The following is a 17,417-nucleotide window of genomic DNA, read 5'->3' on the forward strand; positions in this document are numbered from 1 at the left end:
CCTCTCTGGTTTCACTGCGTCCAGCTCCGGAGGAATGTGCCGGGTTGGTTCCCACGGCGGCGGCCGGAGCAGCGCGGCCGCAGCGCTCCCCGCCAAGGCCACTTGTCCCAGCGGCCACAAGCCGGTGCCACGCGAGCCACGGCCGCAGCCCTCCGTCCTCATCCCCACCCCGGACACAGCCTGAGGTCCCCGCGGAGACGTGGCCCGGCCGAGCGGCTCCCGGGGACCTGCCACCGCCGCGGAGGGGTGAGGCAGGACGGGAGCTGCAGAGCAAGCTCCCGCGGGCTGGCAATGCGAGCGGCGGCTCCGGACCTTGCCGGTGAGTACACAGCCGGCTCCGTGCGTGTGACGGTCCCGGCCGAGGGCCCGGCCAGGCTGGCAGTGCCACCAGCGCCGCAGCCCGGGGACCTGCCAGAAGCCGGGGACCGATGCTCGGCACGGAGCCACCCAGAGTAGCTCCCGCCGCCCACGCACGGACACCCACGGCGGGGAGCGCGGGACGCGGGGACACGCAGGTGACGCTGCCGAGCGCTGCCCGCCCGGATGCCCGGTGAAGGGCCCGCGGCCGCCCCCCGCCTCCCCCGGGGCTGCCGCTCGCCGGGGCCGGGCAGGTGCTGCCCCGCCGCCCGTGTCCCCCCCGCGCTCCGCTGCGGCACCGGCGGCCCCGGTCCGCTCCGCCCCCGCGCACCGTCACCTTCACGGAGGGCAGCGGGCTGCGGGAGCGGGCCCGGGCTGCGGGAGCGGGCCCGTGCCACGCTGCGGGGCTGTGCGGAGCAGCCCGGCCCGGGCCGGTCCCACTTCCCCGCCGGCCTTACCATGGCTGCGGCGCCGGGCGCCGTCCGGGAGCGGCGGCTGCCGATGGGCACGGCCGGGCCCCGCCGCGGATTAGCAGAAATAGCAGCGGCGGGGGCGGGGGCGGCCCCGGGGCGGGGCGGGCGGGGGGGCGGGCGGGGCGGCCGCTCGGCATCACCGACAGCGGCACCGGGCACCGGCACCGGCACCGGCAACGGCAACGGCAACAGCGCTCGGCACTGCGCACTGCACACAGGCACCGGGCACGGGCATCAGCACCGGGGCCGAGAAACGTACACCGGGCACCGGCATCAACATCAGCCCCTGGGCACCGGCACCGGGCACCGGGACCAGGCACTGCACACCGGGTACCAGCATCACACACTGGGCATCAGCATCCAGCCTTGGCACTCGGCTCTGGAGTCAATACCTGGCACGGGCCCCGGGCACTCGCTTTGGCAGCTGGCACCGGGGCCGGGAACCGTGCACCGTGCAGCAGGCACCGGCTCTGGCAGCACTCAGCGGGAACCGGGAACTGGGCACGGGTGGTGGAACAGGGCAGCAGCACCAGGCACAGGGCTCCAGCATCAGCGCTGGGATGCAGCACCAGGAACAGAGCACTGCACCAGGAGCAGGGCACTGCACCAGGCACAGGGCACGGGCACTGGGTGCAGGGCATTAACAGGGCAGTGGTGCAAGGCCCCAGCACCCGTTACGGTGCAGGTGAGAGGGAATGGCCCCGTGCCAGGGAGTGAGCTCCTGGCAGTGTCACCAGCACCGGGCATTGCTCTGCAGGTAGCAGGGACTGCGCAGGAAGCACTGGGCTCCACGCCAGCCACTGGCACCATTAGGGAGTGTTAGGTACTGGGAAAACACCCCAGCATCACCCATGAGGCATCACCTTCTGCATACCAGGGACTGGGCACTGCACTGGGCACTGCACTGGGCACGGGTCACCGGATCCCAGTCTTCCCCAGTGCTACGCCTGCAAAATCCCAGCCTGTCTCCACCTCCCGAAGCCCTTCCCGGGGGCGATGCTGAGCCATCCTGCCCCTGGCAAAGGGACTCGGTTGTGTCCCTGTCCCCATCCCCACCCCCATCGCACATCAGGGGTGGCAGCCCCTGTATGCCCCCGGCCCCAAGTCCATGTGAGTGGCAGTGGCACGCGGCTGTGTCCCCGTGTCCCGAGGGCAGGGAGGATGCTGGCACCGCGGGCGGGGTTGCCTGGGGCGCTGGTGTTCCGGCCATGAAAGGGGCCGGGGGAGCCTTGGCCGCGGTGACCATTCCCTGTGGCGAGCAGCTGGCAGAGCTCAGCCCTCCCCAAACTTCAGTGCTCCGGCCCGGCTGTCCCCCAGGGCTGTCCTTGTCCCACCTCAAACTCACTCCAAGCCACGGAGTGGCGAGGTCACATGCGTCCCCAGAGGACCCCTTTCATCAGCTTCTCCTCCCTGCCTCAGTTTCCCACCCATAAGGAAAGCCAGTGGTAATTCCCCAGGAGGAAAAGATGGATCCAGCCCCCCTCAGGCTCTGCCCGAAGCTGTGTGACTCCACAGGGACCATCTCAGCCTTGTCCCCAACCTTGTCACTGCCTGGAGTCTCATTCCCTCCGACGTTATAGAGCCAGGCTGTGTCCAGATGGCTCCACATTCCCTTTATTCCCATAAATAACCAGCACAGGCTCAACCCAGCCTGAGGGAGCACCGGTGGCCACCTCGACCCTGTATTTGGGGTATCCAGGTAGGGATCCTGCTCTCCCAGCAGCCCATCCTTGCTGCCTGGGGGCTCCAGGCCGGGGGCAGGCAGGGGCAGGCAGGTGAGGGTGGCTGTTTACATCCCTAATCCTCACAGCCAGCGCTTTCCTCCGAGATTACCGGGGATTAGGGGCTCGGGGGCTCCAGGAGCTCAGCCCGGGCTCTCCCTGCCCTTCAAGGAGCAGCGCTGAGCCCTGCGGGGGCAGGAGGTCACTGCCGCCATCGGCTAGGTGTTCTCAGCCCGGCACTGCTGGGATGAACTGGATGTTCTCAGCCTGGCCAGAGGGCACAGCCCGGAGCAGCCACCCACTCGCCACCGCCTCGCTCCGGTAGCCCGGTGCCCAGCGAGGCCGGGGAGCTGCGACCCGGGCTTTAAATAGAGCATTAAAAGCTGAAGGGATCAGCTGTGGAGCGGCAGGAGGACACAGGGGGCTGCACGTTCCTGGCCGGGGGATGACGCAAAGGGGAGCGATGGTGACGCCCAGGGAGGGTGGCACAGCTGGAGAGGTCCCTGAGGCACCCCGGGGTCCCTCGGCCTGGCAGCAGCAGCGATCCCAGGTCCTGGCCCGGCTGGGAAGTCTCCGCTCACTACCGGGGCCCAGAGCTCTATAATTACCATGGGAGGCTGAGTTATTTTGGGAAGCGGCTTCGCTGCTGCCAAAGCTTTTATTCCTCCAAACCAAAACAAGATGGAAAGAGCCCAGCCCAGGATGCTGCATCCGGCGGGCGTGGGGAGCTTAACCTCCTCGCTGCCTGCACTGGGGGCTGCCTGCTCCCCCTGCCTGCACCCAGCAGCACCCAGCACTGAGACACGGCCTGGGTTGGACTGTGGGGGTCAAAGGAGGGTCAGGGAGGAAGATTTGGGGTCATGGAGAGCACAGGGTGTCAGGCAGGCATGGGATGGGGCTGGGGGTCAGTCCCATCTCGGCTGCTGCCAGGTCCAGAGGCCACATGCTCGGATGCTTCCCTGCATCCGCCGTGAGAACCTCTATTTTTAGCTCTTTTTCTTGCAAGGGGTCCAGTTTTGGGGCCTTCCCAGTGTGGTGGCCGGGCTGAGGAATGCCATGTGCATGGAATGGAGCACCTCGCTGCTGCTCCCAGTGACACATCCCAGGGGACAAAGCTCCAGGGCTCCATCCCAAAAGCTACCAAAGGACAGGCAGAAGCTCTGCTCTCCACTCTCCAAAGCAGCCAAACAGACTCCTAGCTGGGAATAAACTCATTTTGCACAGCATGGAAAGGATGAGGCACCCTATGGTGCTCCCTGAGATCTGCTCCAGCACAAGGATGAGGTGGCTTGGGGGAATCTGTGGGCTCTGGAAACTTGGGGTGTAACTCTGCCTTTGAGCTTCTTGTCCTTGATCTGAGCCTGTGAGGGCTGCCTGTGCCTGGGTCACTCCCTGTGCCTGAGGCTTATAGGGCAGCCCACAGATCCCAAACCCACAGTCTGGGGTCCCCCAAACCCAAAACTCACGTCAGGGTCTTCCAGCTCCCCAAACCCACACACTGGGGTCCCCTAAACTCACCTGCCATGATCCTGCAGCCCCCCAAACCCACATGCCAGGGTCTCCCCCTCCTTGGGTTGTCTGTGGGTAACTCCTGTCCCTGGTCAGTGTAGGGGGGTCTGGGGGTTCTGAGGGTCCACATTCCCAAAATCTGGGCAGTGCCAGCCCCTGGGAAGGGTTTGGACATGGGATGAGCTCCATGGGATGGTGGCACAGCAGAGGGGACAGTGCCACAGCCATCCAAAGCCACGAGCCAAGCTGGTCCTACCCCAGGCTCCCTGCCCTGCCTGGGCTGAACCTTCCCACAACTCACCCCAAATCTCTCACAAAGGATTCACCAGCCAACGCTGCCTGGGGACCTGGTGGCACTGGGGAACCAGGAGCACCCATCACTCACCTCCCCCTCTGGAGTCCTGGCGGGAAGGGGGTTGTGCCAGGGCTGAGTTAGGACAGCAGTGGGACTGAGGGCAAGCTGCTTTTCCCATCAGAAGCAGCTGAGGTTTTCCAGAGCCCCCCAGCTGCCCCCTCCCAGGTCCCTGTGTCCCCTCAAGACCAGCAGCGGGGTCAGGGATGGGCCCCACATGTCCCCACTTGGCAGAGAACTGTATTCCCAGTGCTGTTTAGAAATGCCACATTTGCGTAGACCCTACAAAAACTGCTGGCAAATGAGGTAGGAATGTGTGTCCCATGGGATTTCCCTGCCTGGATTTCCCCAAGGACAGGGACCCAAAGACACCTGAAGAGGGACAGGAGTGGCAGTGACAGCCTTTTCCCCCATTCTTATATCCCACACCCCACTCTAGTTAAAGGGGAAATTGAGGCAGGCAGGTACCAACCCCTCCCCGTTGGCCTCAGATCCCCACTGGGGTTTTGGGAGTCTGGATGTTCTCCATGGAGCCACCAGCTCCTGGTGACATGTGTGACCCAAGGAGGTGGCTCCTATCCCAGCCCAGGCTGCAGAGGGGGGACACAGAATTGTGACAGTGACACCAAATCATGGAGAGATGGCTCAGGCTGCACCGAACCACGCCAAGCCCCTGGTCCTGAGCCAGAGGATGGATCCTATACCAGGGGACAAGGTGGCTCTGGGGACAGGGCCAACCATGACAGACACCCTGCAGAGCCACGTGCCAGATGCAGGATGGGGGATCAGAGGGGTGGAGGATGGGGATGATCCCAGGATGGCTCAAAGCAGGGATGGGCTGGGGTGGCTCCAGAGGATCCCAGAGCCATCACCTGCTCACCACTGGAAAACTCCCATGTGGGGGTGAACCTTCCTGTCGCCAGAGATGGGGAGCAGACCCCAAATCCCCATGGAGCTGGACACCCCAGCCAGACCCCAGTGACCCTTCTCCATCCCCACACATCCCTGTGGAGCTGGGTGTCCTGATCAGACCCCTGCACCTCCTCTCCTTGCACATCAAGCCTCACGAGGACCCTCTGCCTGTCACCCATCACAGGATGTCCCCAGGGAGGGTCCCTGCAGCACCAGTGCCCACCCTGCCAGTATTCTGTGAGAACCTGCCCTTCTTCCTCTCCTCTGGAGCCCCAAACTTCCCCACTAGGAAGGTGACAAAACCATGGCTGATGGTTCATAGCTGGAGCTGGAGCTCTCAGTGTCCTTACCAGAGGCACTGGTGCCTTTGGCCACCTGTTTGGTGGGGACACCTGGCTCCCCACGTGCCACCATTCCAAGCTGGGGTCAGGTGCGGGCAGGACCCTACCAGGGACATCCCTGGGTGGGCACAGAGTGGGATATGGGGGGGACAGTGGATGGGTCCTGCTCTCCTGTGGCAGCAGGGAACTGGGGACCATGGTGCTTCCAGGTGTGATGGCCACAGGGGGTCCTCACCCCAATGTTCTGGGGCAGTGAGTGTCCTGCTTCCAGAGCAAAGACCTTTGGTGAGGTGTCACCAAGGGCAGTGTGGAGTCACCAAAGGCAGTGTGACAGCCCCGTGACACCAGGCAGTGTTTGTCCCTGTCCCCCCTGAACAGGCAGTCAGGAGCCACCCCAAGAGGGGCAACAGAGCCACTGTCACCACATCCCCCCTGGTCCCTCCAGGGCAATAAACCATGAGATTTCCTGATGGGAGTTCCAGCCTGGATCCTGGGATCCCTTCAGGTTCCTTCCCCAGCTGCAGCATCACTGGGGACATCCTTGGGGACATCCCCCCAGCCCCGTCCCTCCCCTGTCATTCCCCCACGAGCTCCTTGGGTTCCAGCTCTTCTCCTGCTTCCAAAGCTCAACATAGCTCAAGGATGGAGATTTCCAACCCTGGGGACCCTTATTTGGTTCAGGAAGCTGACAAGGACAGAGGGACAGCATGGACTACCACAGCATGAGCCACTCAGTGTCTCCTGGGGCTGGATTTACACCAAAGGCAAAGCAGCTCCATGGCACCAATGGTCACACAGCTCCGTCAGCTGCCTGTCACCACCCTGGGGTGACAGCGGGCATGGCCGCCAGGCCAGGGAGGGGACACAGGGCTTGGGGACCCTGGTGACACAGGCTGGGGGGGGAGGATCCACAAAGAGGTGGGGACAGCACGAGGGGGACAACAGCAATGAGTGAGGGGTGGCTGCCACCACGGCCGGTGCCACCGCCCACCCTGGGCAGAGGGACCATCCCCTCCTGCCTCAGTGTCCCCAGGAGCTCCTGGCCCCCCCGGGGGGAGGCGAGCGATTGCCAACAGGCCGGGCAGCGAGCGGAGAAGGATTTATTGACTCACGGCTCGGGGTACATCACAGTTTGAGCTCCCTTCCCGCCTCCGCAGAGGACGTCGCCTTGGACTTCCCGGGCAAAAGTGCGCGGAGAGGCTTCACAGTTTGATCCCTTCGGGAAAGCAGAACCGAGGCAGTGACAAATGGCAAACGCTACGTCGTATGAAAAAATAATACAAACTCTTCTCTTTAAATATCTTACAGAAAAATGAACCTGAATAAAGAGCATGAAAAGCACCGCGTGGCGCAACCCCCCCCCGGGGTAGGGGGGCTGAGATGAGCCGCAGCCCCACGGCCCTCTGGAGCACCCGGAGCTGCGTGGTCAGGGCTCAGCACGGGCAGCGGAGGCGTGGGGGCAGCAGGGACCGCTACGTGCCTGTCCCCACGCCATGGGGGCGTCCCCTGCGGCCCCCTCGCTCGGCCGGGGGTGCCGGCAGCCCCCCGAGCCCGGGGTGCCGGCGGGAGCAGCGTGAGGGGCCGGCCGAGGGCGAGGGCGTTGCTACGAGGGTGCCCTGGGGGGCCGCGGGGTCCCTCCTGTGTCGCAGTGCAAGTTCACGGAAAGCCAAGGCACCGCCGCGAGGCCGCGGCTCTGTCCGGGGGAGCCCGCGGGGCCCGGGCGGGGGCAGCCCCGGTGTGCAAAGGGGAGGTGAGCCGGGGTGGGGGACGCGGGGACGGTCCCCGCGGTGCGGCCGGCCGGGCTGGTCCTGGCGGTCAGAGCTACGGCGTGGGGGTGCCCAGGGCCATGCGGCCCCGGGGAGAGCCAGCTCCCCAGGGCGGGGCGGGGCGGGCGGCGGGTGCATCCGGGGACCCCGGGATCCGGCCCGGGGTGGGGTGGGGCAGCCCCAGGAGCGGCTGGCGCAGCTCCTTCTCCCGTGGCTGCAGAGGGAGCGGGCGGGGGGCTCTACCGGGGGGGCGCGGGCAGCCCCCCTTCCCGCCGGTGCGTCTCCCCGAAGGCTCTGTCCAGCTGCTCCAGCTGCGAGCTCAGCGGCAGGTGGATCTCCAGGTGCATGCGCAGCGTCTCCAGCCACTGCTCCAGCTTGGCGAAGGACGGCCTGAGCGACAAGGGGGACACGTGGCAGCTCGGCCGGCGCTGTCCCCACCCCGTCCCACGCCCCGGGGATCCCTCGGGGGTCTCCATCACCCACCGCTTCTCGGGGTCCAGGTCGCAGCAGCAGACGGCGATGGGGAAGAAGCTGGGGGGGCAGGCGGGGGGGCAGTAGCGCTCCAGGAAGCCCCGGACGTTGAGGCCGAAGTCGGTGGTGCGGGGCAGGTAATCGGGGTCAGCGCTCACCCGGCCGATGATCTGGGGACGGCGGGAGGGACAGGTGGGCTCAGCACCACGGGGGGACCCCAACCCCAAACAGGGACCCCCAAGCCTCAAGGGGGAGATGTCCAAGCCCCAGGAGGGAGTGTAAACACGATGAAGAAACCCCAATCCCAAGGGAGAGATCCCAACAGGGAGACCTCAAACCCAAGGGGAGAGGCCCCAACCCCAAGGGAGGGCTCCAAGCCAAATGGAAGAGGTTGCAATCCCAAGGGGGAGACTCCAAACACCCCAACACTACGGGGGACACGCCAACCTTGGGGGAGTGACCCCAAACACCATGAGGACCCCAACATCCACAGCAGACCCCTTGGGCACTTGCCTCGCACAGGACGATGCCGAAGGAGAAGATGTCCACCTTCTCATCGTAGCTCCTCCCTGCAGGGACAGACCATGGGGTCAGCCACGTCGCGTGTCCTGTCCCTGCCCCACCACAGGTCCCCTGCTTGGGGACACAGCCCTGGCTGGCCACACAGCCCTCACCATTGATCATCTCAGGGGCCATCCAGTAGGGGTTCCCCACCACCGTGTAGCGCTTCTTGCGGTCCGGTTTCTTCAGGTTCTTGAGATGTTCAGGCTGGTTCTTCTCGTCCACCATCAGCCGTGCCAGCCCGAAGTCAGCCACCACCACACTCTTGTTCTGGGGGGACAGGGAGGGGTGAGGCTTGGGGGAGACACACAGGGGGCCGAGGAGACCCCCAACAAGGCTGGGGAAGGACAGCACCAAGGTGGGACTCACCTCCCGCACCAGGCAGTTGTGAGAGTTGAGGTCACGGTGGATGATGTTCATGGAGTGGAGGTAGGCCTGCGGGAAGGGTGGGCTGAGAGCAGGGGCACCCCCACACCGTGGTCCCCCCACCCACCAGCACCCATCCCACCTCCCATCCCATGAGTGCACCCACCATGCCAGCGGCGATGTCCTTGGCGAAGCTGACCCGCTGGCTCCAGGGGTAGTGACTGTCCTGGGGGGCAGGAAGGGGAATTTGTAAGGGAATGGAAAAGGAAGAGGGGTCCCCCAGCACCACTGTGGCTATGGGATGTGGGAGAACTGACCTGCCCCCCAGTGCTCACCATGCTCTTGATGAGGCTCCTCAAGGTGCCCCCTTTGATGTACTCTGTGATGAAGTTGAGCCTCTTCTCCTTGTAGAGCACCCCAATGAACTTCAGCACGTTGGGGTGCTCCAGGCAGCGCATCACCTTCACCTGCAGGAGACCCCCAGCCCCATGTCTGTGACACCCCAAGGTTCCCACAACCCCTGGACAGAGCTACTGCAGCTGGGCAGGGCTGCACCCACAGGGCCCGGTCACCCCTCTCCTGGTGTTGTGCCCAGGTGAGAGCAGGACTGGACAGCCCCATCCCTTGTGTCCCCTCAACCTGGGGGACTGAGGACAGGGGACACTCACCTCTTTGAGGAAAGTCCTCTGCGTCTCCTCGTCGAAGCGGATCAGCTCCTTCATGACCATCACCTCACCCGTCTCCCGATGCGTCACCTGGTGAGGAACACAGGGACTTAGCCACCCCCACCTCTGGGGAAAGCACCCCCCTCCACCCCCAGGAGCGAGACTCGTGTCCCATCCCACCTTGATGGCCTGGCCGAAGCAGCCCTTGCCCAGCACCTCTCCGTGGATGAGGTCGGAGGGGCGGAAGATGCGGTGCGCTCGGGACACGACGCGCAGGGACTCGGAGCGCCCGATGTCCTTGCGCTGGGAGGCGGGAGAGCCCACGGAGCCTGAGCCTGGGGACTTGTCCGTGCTGCAGCTCCTCCTGAGGGAGACAGGCAGAGCTCAGCACCCAGGGGGGACCCGGTGGGAGCGGGGACAGGGGGTGGCCTTACGTGACGGCGCGCTGGCGCATGGCAGCAGGGTCCCCGCAGGGCGCGGGGGCCGGTGAGCGCAGGGGGCTGCACGGGGCGGGCAGGGGGCTGCCTGCCAGCCCTGGCTCCCGGCCCAGGGGCTCGTGGGGGTCGTGCTCGATGGTCAGCTGCAGCAGGCGGCTCGTCTCCTGGATCAGCAGGTCGATCTGCACAGGGAAGTGACAGTGGAGTGGGTCTGGGGACATTCAGGGAGCAGAGGGCTGGAGTGTGACGGGGGCAGCGTACCTCGTCCAGGGGGACGTGGCCGATGGGGGTCCCGTTGATCTCCAGGATGCGGTCACCCACGTGGATGGAGTTCTTCATGTCAGGGCTGATGCAGTCCGGGTCCACCCTGAGGGGACAGCGGGGTCAGACCCCCCCACACTGTCACAGGGGGTGTGCTGGGACACTTCTCACAGGGTCACACCCCTGTCACTATCACAGGGGTATGCTGGGTCACTGCCCATGGAGTCACACCCCTGTCACCATCACAGGGGGTGTGATGGGACACCGCCCACAGGGTCACACCCCTGTCATCATCGCAGGGGGGTATGCTGGGACACTGCCCATAGAGTCAGGACACTGTCACTGTAAGAGGGAGTTGTGTTGGGACACTGTCCACAAGCCATCCCCAGCCAAAGGGGAGGGGACAGGCTGGCATGTCCCCTGCGAGTCACCTCTGGTAACACAGTCACTGTTCCCACCCCTGCAAGATGGGGATGTGTGGACAAGATGCTCATGGGGTCACCCACTGCTGGCAGGGGACATGCAGACAAGCTGCCCTTGTAGGATGGGGACACAGGGGCACACTGCCCATAGGTCATCCTCGCTTGATGGGGACACGTTGCCATGGTTCCCATGAGTCACCCTCTGGCATGGGGACATGCAGTCATGGGGCCCACAAGTCACCCTGCTAGATGGGGACATGCAGGGACGTTGCTCGTGGGTCCCTCCTCCTGGACACACTGGCACAGTTCCCACGAGCCACCCCAACCACATGGGGACATGCATGGTACCCACCCCAGCAGATGGGACAATGCCAGCATGGCCAGGAACACACCAGCACAGTCCCCACAAAACCCCCGTGCAGTTGGGGACATGCCACCACAGTCCCAAAAAGCCACCCCTGAACAACAGTGACACCTCAGCTCCATCCCTCCTCCTCCCACCCCAAAAAGCGTCCCTGGGGTGGAACCCAGGGGCAGAAGGGGTGTGGGATGTCCAAGCCCCGGGGAGGGTATGAGGGCAGAGGGGACAGGGGTGCAGAAGGGGATGAGGGCAGAGGGGACAGGGACGCACTCTCGGACGCGCACGGTGCGCGGGTGCTCGGTGCCGCAGCCCTGGTCGATGGAGACGGAGAAGCCGCGCTTGCCGTCGGAGCAGGCGGGGATGGAGACGAGGGTGACGGTGTGAGGGATGCGGGACGCCGGGGACTCCGGCAGGATCTGCTCGATCACCGGCGTCACCACCATCTGGTAGTAGCAGTGGCCACTGCAGGGACAACAGCAGGAGGGTGGGTGGGGGTGCCGGGGGACGTGTCCCCCCAGTGTTCCCCCAGCCCAAGACGTACCAGTAGAGCTTGGAGCGCTCCACCAGCGCGTAGGTGTCGCCGTCCCCGATGAAGGCGCGGCAGTTGAGGCAGCTGAAGCACTCGGGGTGGTACTTCTGCTCCCCGGCGACCTGCAGGCAATGCCATCAGCCCCGGGACCTTGTGTCCGGGCACCGAGGGTGGGACTGGGGCTCGGATGGGGCTGGGAAGGGCAGGCTGAGCCAGGGTGGTGGGGACAGAAGTGCCACCAGGCTGGGGGTGGCTGCAGGAACATCTTCCCTGAGCCTCCCCCTGCACCCCCCAGCCCCAACATGACCCTCCAGGGTCCCCCTAAAATGCAGAGGATGCTCCTGCCACACTCAGTGGTGCTGGCGGTCTCTGCCCCCTTCCCACCTGTCCCGCTTTCCAGGAGCTCAGCTGTGAGACAAGGCTCCATGTCCCACCCTGGGGACCCCTGGGGACACCGTGGTGCTCACCATGACCACCCCACAGACCCCGTGGTGCTCACCATGACCAGCCCCTTGGTGATCTGCTCGGAGCAGCCGTGGCACAGCTCCCCAAAGCGTGCCCAGTAATCCTTCTTGCAGTACAGGCGTCCATCCTTCTCATAGTACTGGTGGGACAGGGAGGCCCCACACTCACAGCACCTGCAGGAGGGGACAGGGACCCCCTTGTCACCTCGTCCCCACTGTCACCCCGGGGCACAGCCAGTGCTCACCCACCCCAAGGCTCTCTAGCCAAGCTGTTTCCCCCGCTTCCTACGTGGCTGCAGGGCCACTGCATCAATGTGTCACCATCCCCAGGGTGGCAGCAGGTGACAGCAGGTGATTCCAAGGGTGACAGTGTAGGCTGATGCTGCAGGGACACGTGGGGACACCGGGGTGGACAGGGCAGGGGACGTGTGGCAGGGAGAGACACGGGCAGGGAGTGCCAGCCCTGCATGGATGTGCCAGCCTGGACATACACACACAGAGGGATGTGCCAGACTGGTGACAGACATGCCACCCTGGTGACAGACATGCCAGCCTGGCACAGACACACAGAGGGATGAGACAGACTGGTCACAAGCATAGCAGCCTGGTCACAGACAGAGGGACATCCCACCCTGGTGACAGATACACAGAAGGGCATGGGGTCCCTCTATCCATGACTAGGGTGACACACCAGTCTGGTCACAGACACACAGAGGGACAGCCCATCCTGGTCACAGACCTGTCACCCTGCTCACAGATGTGACAGCCTGGTCACAGGGTTACAGAGGAACATGTCACACTAATCATGGACAGAGGGATGTCCCACCCTGGTCACAGGTACACAGAGGGATGTGCCAGCCTCGTCACGGACATGACGCTGTGGTGACAGATGTGCCAGCCTGACACAGACACACAGAGAGATGTCCCACCCTGGTCACGGACGTGCCAGCCTGGTCACAGACACACAGAGGGATGTCCCACCCTGGTCACAGACATGCCAGCCTGGTCAGGGATATATACAAGGACGCGCCAGCCTGGTCACAGATACACCGAGAGATGTCCCACCCTGGTGACAGATGTGCCAGCCTGGTCAGAGACAGAGGGACGTGCCCTCTTGGTCACAAACCCCCTACCCTAGCACAGACAGCCAGAGGGACAAGCCAGCCTGGCCAGGGACATGCCAGCCTTGGGACAATGCCCAAGGGGCACAGGGGGTTGGGGAGCTGCTCAGGGCCTTGTTTGGTGGTGCAGGGGGTGACAGCAGCAGGGTGTGCCCGGGGCTGCAAAGGGGGCTGTCAGTTTTGGGGTGCAGGGGTGCACACCAGGCTGGGCAGGAGGGGACAGGGGGTACCAGAGAGGATTTGTGAGGGAGTGTGTGAGTGACTGGGCAGGGGCAGAAGGGGGGCTAGGGAGGATTTTCTATAGGGGGATGCTGGGAGTGCTGAATGGGTACAGAGGATGGTGTAGGAGGGGTGGGGGCTGGAAAGGGGAGTTCCTTTGGGGAGGGTTGAGGGGGTGCTGGGGGTGCTGTAGGGGATTTGCTGCAGGGGGCTGTAGGGGTGCAAGGGATTGCAGAGGGGGTGCTGTAGGGGATTTGCTATAGGGGATTTCCTCTAGGGGTGCAAGGGATTGCAGAGGGGTTGCATGGAGAGCTGTAGGGGGGCTGTAGGGGTGCAAGGGATTGCAGAGGGGATGCTGTAGGGGATTTGCTATAGGGGATTTCGTCTAGGGGTGCAGGGGATTGCAGAGGGGGTGCTGCAGGGGGGCTGTAGGGGTGCAGGGGATTGCAGAGGGGTTGCATGGAGAGCTGTAGGGGGGCTGTAGGGGTGCAAGGGATTGCAGAGGGGGTGTTGGAGGGGATTTTCTGTAGGAGGGCTGTAGGGGTGCAGGGGAAGCTGCAGGGGATTTCCTGTAGGGGATTTGCAGTCAGGGATGCTGCAGGGCACGGGGGTTGCTGCAGGACACGCTGCAGGGGGTTCCAGGGGGTGCCTGGAGACTGTCGCAGTCCCCCCCCCGTCCCCGGCCGCGCAGGTGGAATACCAACCAGCGGTGACGTCACGGCGCGGAGTTTCCCCACCCCATGACGTCACCGCGCGAGGACTCCCCCGCCCGATGGCGCAGCAGAAACCTCCCCTGGGCTGGGGGCGGGGGCGGCGATGGGGAGGAGGGGGAGGAAGAGCAGGAGGGGGAGAAGGAGAGGGAAAAGGAGGGGGAAAGGAGGACAAGGGGAAGGGGATGGGGGAGAAAAGGAGGAGGAGGAGGAGCAGGAGGAGGAGGAGAAGGGTAGAGGGAGAAGAGGAGGATGAAGAGCAGGAGGGAGAGCAGGAGCAGGAGGGAGAGCAGGGCGAAGGCTTTCAGCGAGCCCAGCGCTGCCGGAAGCCGGTCACCCGTGGGGGGGACCGGATCCAGCTGCGGCCCCGCAGTGGCTTTACTGGGGACGATGGCCTGGGAGGGGGAGCCAAGCATGGGGGACACAGGCTGAGCCCCCGGGGGTGCCTGAGGTGCAGAGCCCGTCCTGACCCGCTCTCATCTCAATCCCATTCCCGCTCCCACTCACTTGGCTCCGGCGCTCAGGACGCGGCTCTTCGTCAGCACCGCCGCCAGCATCCTCCTCCACGGGACAGGGACACACCCCGGGGACACCCTGGGCACCCCCAGCCCCACAGGGAACCCCGTCAGGTCCCGGGCACCCCCTGCGCCCCCCGAGCCGGGCCCTTTCCCCTTCTCCTCCTCGGAGCTCCCACGGCTGGAGCGGCCGGGAGGGCTCGAGTGAAAGAGGAAACGGGGAGGGAGGGGGGCGGGTGACATCAGCCACGCGCACCCTGTCACCCGGCAGGAGGGGACAGCGGGGGACAGGCAGCAGAGCCTCCTGCCAGGCCTGGCCTCAGCTGGGGCACCCCCCCCACGGGTGCCAGGAGCCACAGCCACGCTCTGGTGAGTGACACCGTGACAGCCTCACGCGTGTCCATGCCACGGCCAGAGCAGGGGGGAGCACCGTCCCTGTCCCTGCAGAGCCTCCCACTGTCCCTGATCTCGGTGTCTCTAAGGCCATCCATTCCAGTGTCCGTGACACCATCCATCCCACCATCCCTGATGCCATCCCGCCGTCCCTGATGCCATCCATTCCAGTGTCTACGACACCACCCATCCCGATGTCCCTGATGCCATCCCAGCGTCCCCAACGCCATCCCGATGGTCGCAGTGCCATCCACCCCCGTGTCCCCGGCGGGTCCCACCTGAAGCAGTCGGCATGCCAGTCAGCCTTCAGTGCCTGCAGGTACTGCCCATCGTAGATGCCCTGCCCGCAGCTCGCACACACCGGCAGGTCGCTCCCTGCACACAGGGGGACACGAGGGGACAGCGCTGTCACCCCACCGGCCAGTCCCAGCCGCCCCCAGCAGCACCCGGGATTAAATCCCTCTGCCCGGGGCAGTGAACTCCATCCCCCACCCATTGATCCCAGAACGGGTCAAGGTCGTGGCACCGATGTCCCCAGGGCTGGGACAGGGCAGGGGTGGGATGGGGGCACATGGTGGGGGCAGGATGGGGGCAGAGGGTGCAGGACGGGCACAGGGGACACGATGGGTGCACAGAGTGTAGGGAGGGTGAAGAGGGGCAGGATGGGTGCAGGAAGGGATACAGGGAGGATGGCAGGGTGTGGGATGAGTGCTGGGTACACGGGGGGACAGCAGGATGGGTGCTGAGGGGTCCTGAGGGACAGAGAACGGTGCAGGATGGGTGCTGCGGGATAAATGGGGGGACAGAGAGTGGTGCTGAGGGGTCCTGGGGGACACAGAGGGGTGCAGGATGAGTGTGGGGATGCAGCATGGAAAGGACACAGGGGTGCAGCAGCAGTGCTGGGGGTGCAGGGTGCATGGGGCAACAGAGGGGTGTGGGATGGGTGCTGGGAATGAATGAGGGGACCCAAAAGGATGCAGGATGGGTGCAGAGGGATGCAGGGGGCCACAGAGGGGTGCTGGGGGAGTCACAGTGCATGGGGAGACACAGAAGGGTGCAGGGTGGCTGCAGAAGTCGTGAGGGTGCAAGTTCTCAGGGTGTGGGAGAAGGGATGAGGGGTCCAGGGAGTGCAGAGGGGAAGGAAGGCACAGCAGGGATGTGGGGTGTAGGAGGAGATGCAGGCTGGACAGGGGTGCAGAGGGAGATGTGGGGTGCTGAGAGGGTGCAGGCAGGGATGCAGGCTGGGTGCACAGGGGGAAGTGCTTGAGAAGGGGTGTAGGGGGAGATCTGGGGTGCAGAGGGGAGAGCAGGCTGGGTGGCACTACAAGGAGGGCTAGAGTGGGGATGGAGGCTGAGCAGGGGATACAGGGAAGATTTCAGGGTGCAGGGGGGATGTAGGGTGAACGGGCTGCACAGGGACATTTGGGATGTAAGGAGGATGCAAGCTGGATGAGGGGTGCAGGGGGATATCAGGGTACCAGGGGGATGCAGGCCAGAGGAGCAATGCAGGGTGGGATGCAGGAGTGATGTGGGCTGGGAAAGGGGTGGAGGGGTAGATGCAGGGTGAACAGGGAGCACAGGGGGACATTTAGGGGTGCAAGGGGGATGCAGAATGAACAGGCACTGCAGGGAGACATCTGGGGGTGCAGTGGAGGATGCAGTGGGTGATGCGGGCTGGATGAGTGAGGGGTGCAGGGGGTGATTTGTGGGTGCAAGAGGGACGCAGAGTGGCTGGGAGTGCAGAGGACGTGTGGGGGGCACAGAGTGGATGTAAGGTGCGGGAGGGGGGGTTCAGAGGGCGATGCAGGGGTGCAGGGCGAGGCAGGGGGGCTGTGGGAAGGTGCAGGCTGGATGGGGGTGCAGGGGGACGTCGGAGTGCAGAGCAGTGAGGGATGCAGTGAGGGATGCAGTGAGGGATGCAGGGGGTGATGCAGGGGGTGATGCAGGGGGTGATGCAGGGGGTGATGCGGGCTGGCTGAGGGGTGCAGGGGGGAGATGAAGAACGAGCAGCGGGCGCAGAGGGACATTCGGGGATGCAGGGGGGATGCAGGCTGGGTGGGGAGCTCAGGGGGCATGTGTGGGGGTGCGAGGGGGCAGGATGGAGGCTGCCGAGGAGAATGCAGGGGCGCGGGGAGGATGCGGGGCTGCAGGCCGGCGGGTGGGTCCGCTCGAGTCGGCCTGCGGGGGTCTCGGGGCCCGAGGCCGGGCGGAAGCGCTGAGTCAGGCGGGGGGGCTCGGGGGGTCACGCACCTTCGTCCTCTCCCATAGGCTCGTCCCTCCAGGTGCAGCACAGCAGCATCAACCTCATGCAGCCGCGCTGGCCGGCGCCGCGCCGGGCCGGGCCGTGCCCTGTGGCGGTGGCTGTGGCTGTGGCGGTGGCGGTGGCGGTGGCGGTGGCGCTCCCCTCACGGGCACAGCCCCGCTCGGGCCCCCCCGGCCCTGCCGCTGCGGCTCGCGGGAGCGACCGCGGCGCCTGCACCGCGCATGCGCG

General features: G+C 65.2%; 1 protein-coding gene across 3 annotated transcripts; it reads right to left on the minus strand.

The window, feature by feature from the left end:
- Window positions 1-6,747: 6,747 nt before the first annotated feature.
- On the minus strand, window positions 6,748-17,402 carry LIMK1 (LIM domain kinase 1). Of its 3 annotated transcripts, XM_085078223.1 has the most exons (18): window positions 17,308-17,402; window positions 17,177-17,277; window positions 15,205-15,301; window positions 14,526-14,612; window positions 12,004-12,142; window positions 11,517-11,626; window positions 11,246-11,437; window positions 10,193-10,298; window positions 9,929-10,113; window positions 9,675-9,858; window positions 9,498-9,584; window positions 9,165-9,296; window positions 8,996-9,055; window positions 8,833-8,898; window positions 8,577-8,733; window positions 8,416-8,471; window positions 7,915-8,072; window positions 6,748-7,821 (listed from the first exon to the last, which is right to left on the minus strand). In XM_085078223.1, exons 2-18 carry the CDS (start codon window positions 17,232-17,234, stop codon window positions 7,671-7,673), a joined length of 2,025 nt encoding a protein of 674 aa, XP_084934349.1. In that variant the 5' UTR covers window positions 17,235-17,277; window positions 17,308-17,402; the 3' UTR covers window positions 6,748-7,670. The 3 variants fall into 3 exon arrangements, with proteins under 3 accessions (XP_084934349.1, XP_084934348.1, XP_084934350.1); XM_085078222.1 differs by having other exon boundaries at window positions 17,177-17,401; XM_085078224.1 differs by lacking the exon at window positions 14,526-14,612 and having other exon boundaries at window positions 17,177-17,400.
- Between the last annotated feature and the right edge of the window lie 15 nt (window positions 17,403-17,417).

Source organism: Lichenostomus cassidix, chromosome 19, assembly GCF_008360975.1.
Source record: "Lichenostomus cassidix isolate B80296 chromosome 19, HeHo_3.0, whole genome shotgun sequence".
Classification (NCBI taxonomy): domain Eukaryota; kingdom Metazoa; phylum Chordata; class Aves; order Passeriformes; family Meliphagidae; genus Lichenostomus; species Lichenostomus cassidix.

Bases quoted from the DNA above. Each gene is read 5' to 3' on its own strand.
- LIMK1 (XM_085078223.1), bottom strand. From the start codon at position 17,234: ATGAGGTTGATGCTGCTGTGCTGCACCTGGAGGGACGAGCCTATGGGA. The intron at 14,613-15,204 runs GTGGGACCCGCC...GGGGGTGCCCAG, and splicing joins TGGCATGCCGACTGCTTCAG to GGTGTCCCCGGGGTGTGTCC. The intron at 9,859-9,928 runs GTAAGGCCACCC...TGTCTCCCTCAG, and splicing joins ATGCGCCAGCGCGCCGTCAC to GAGGAGCTGCAGCACGGACA.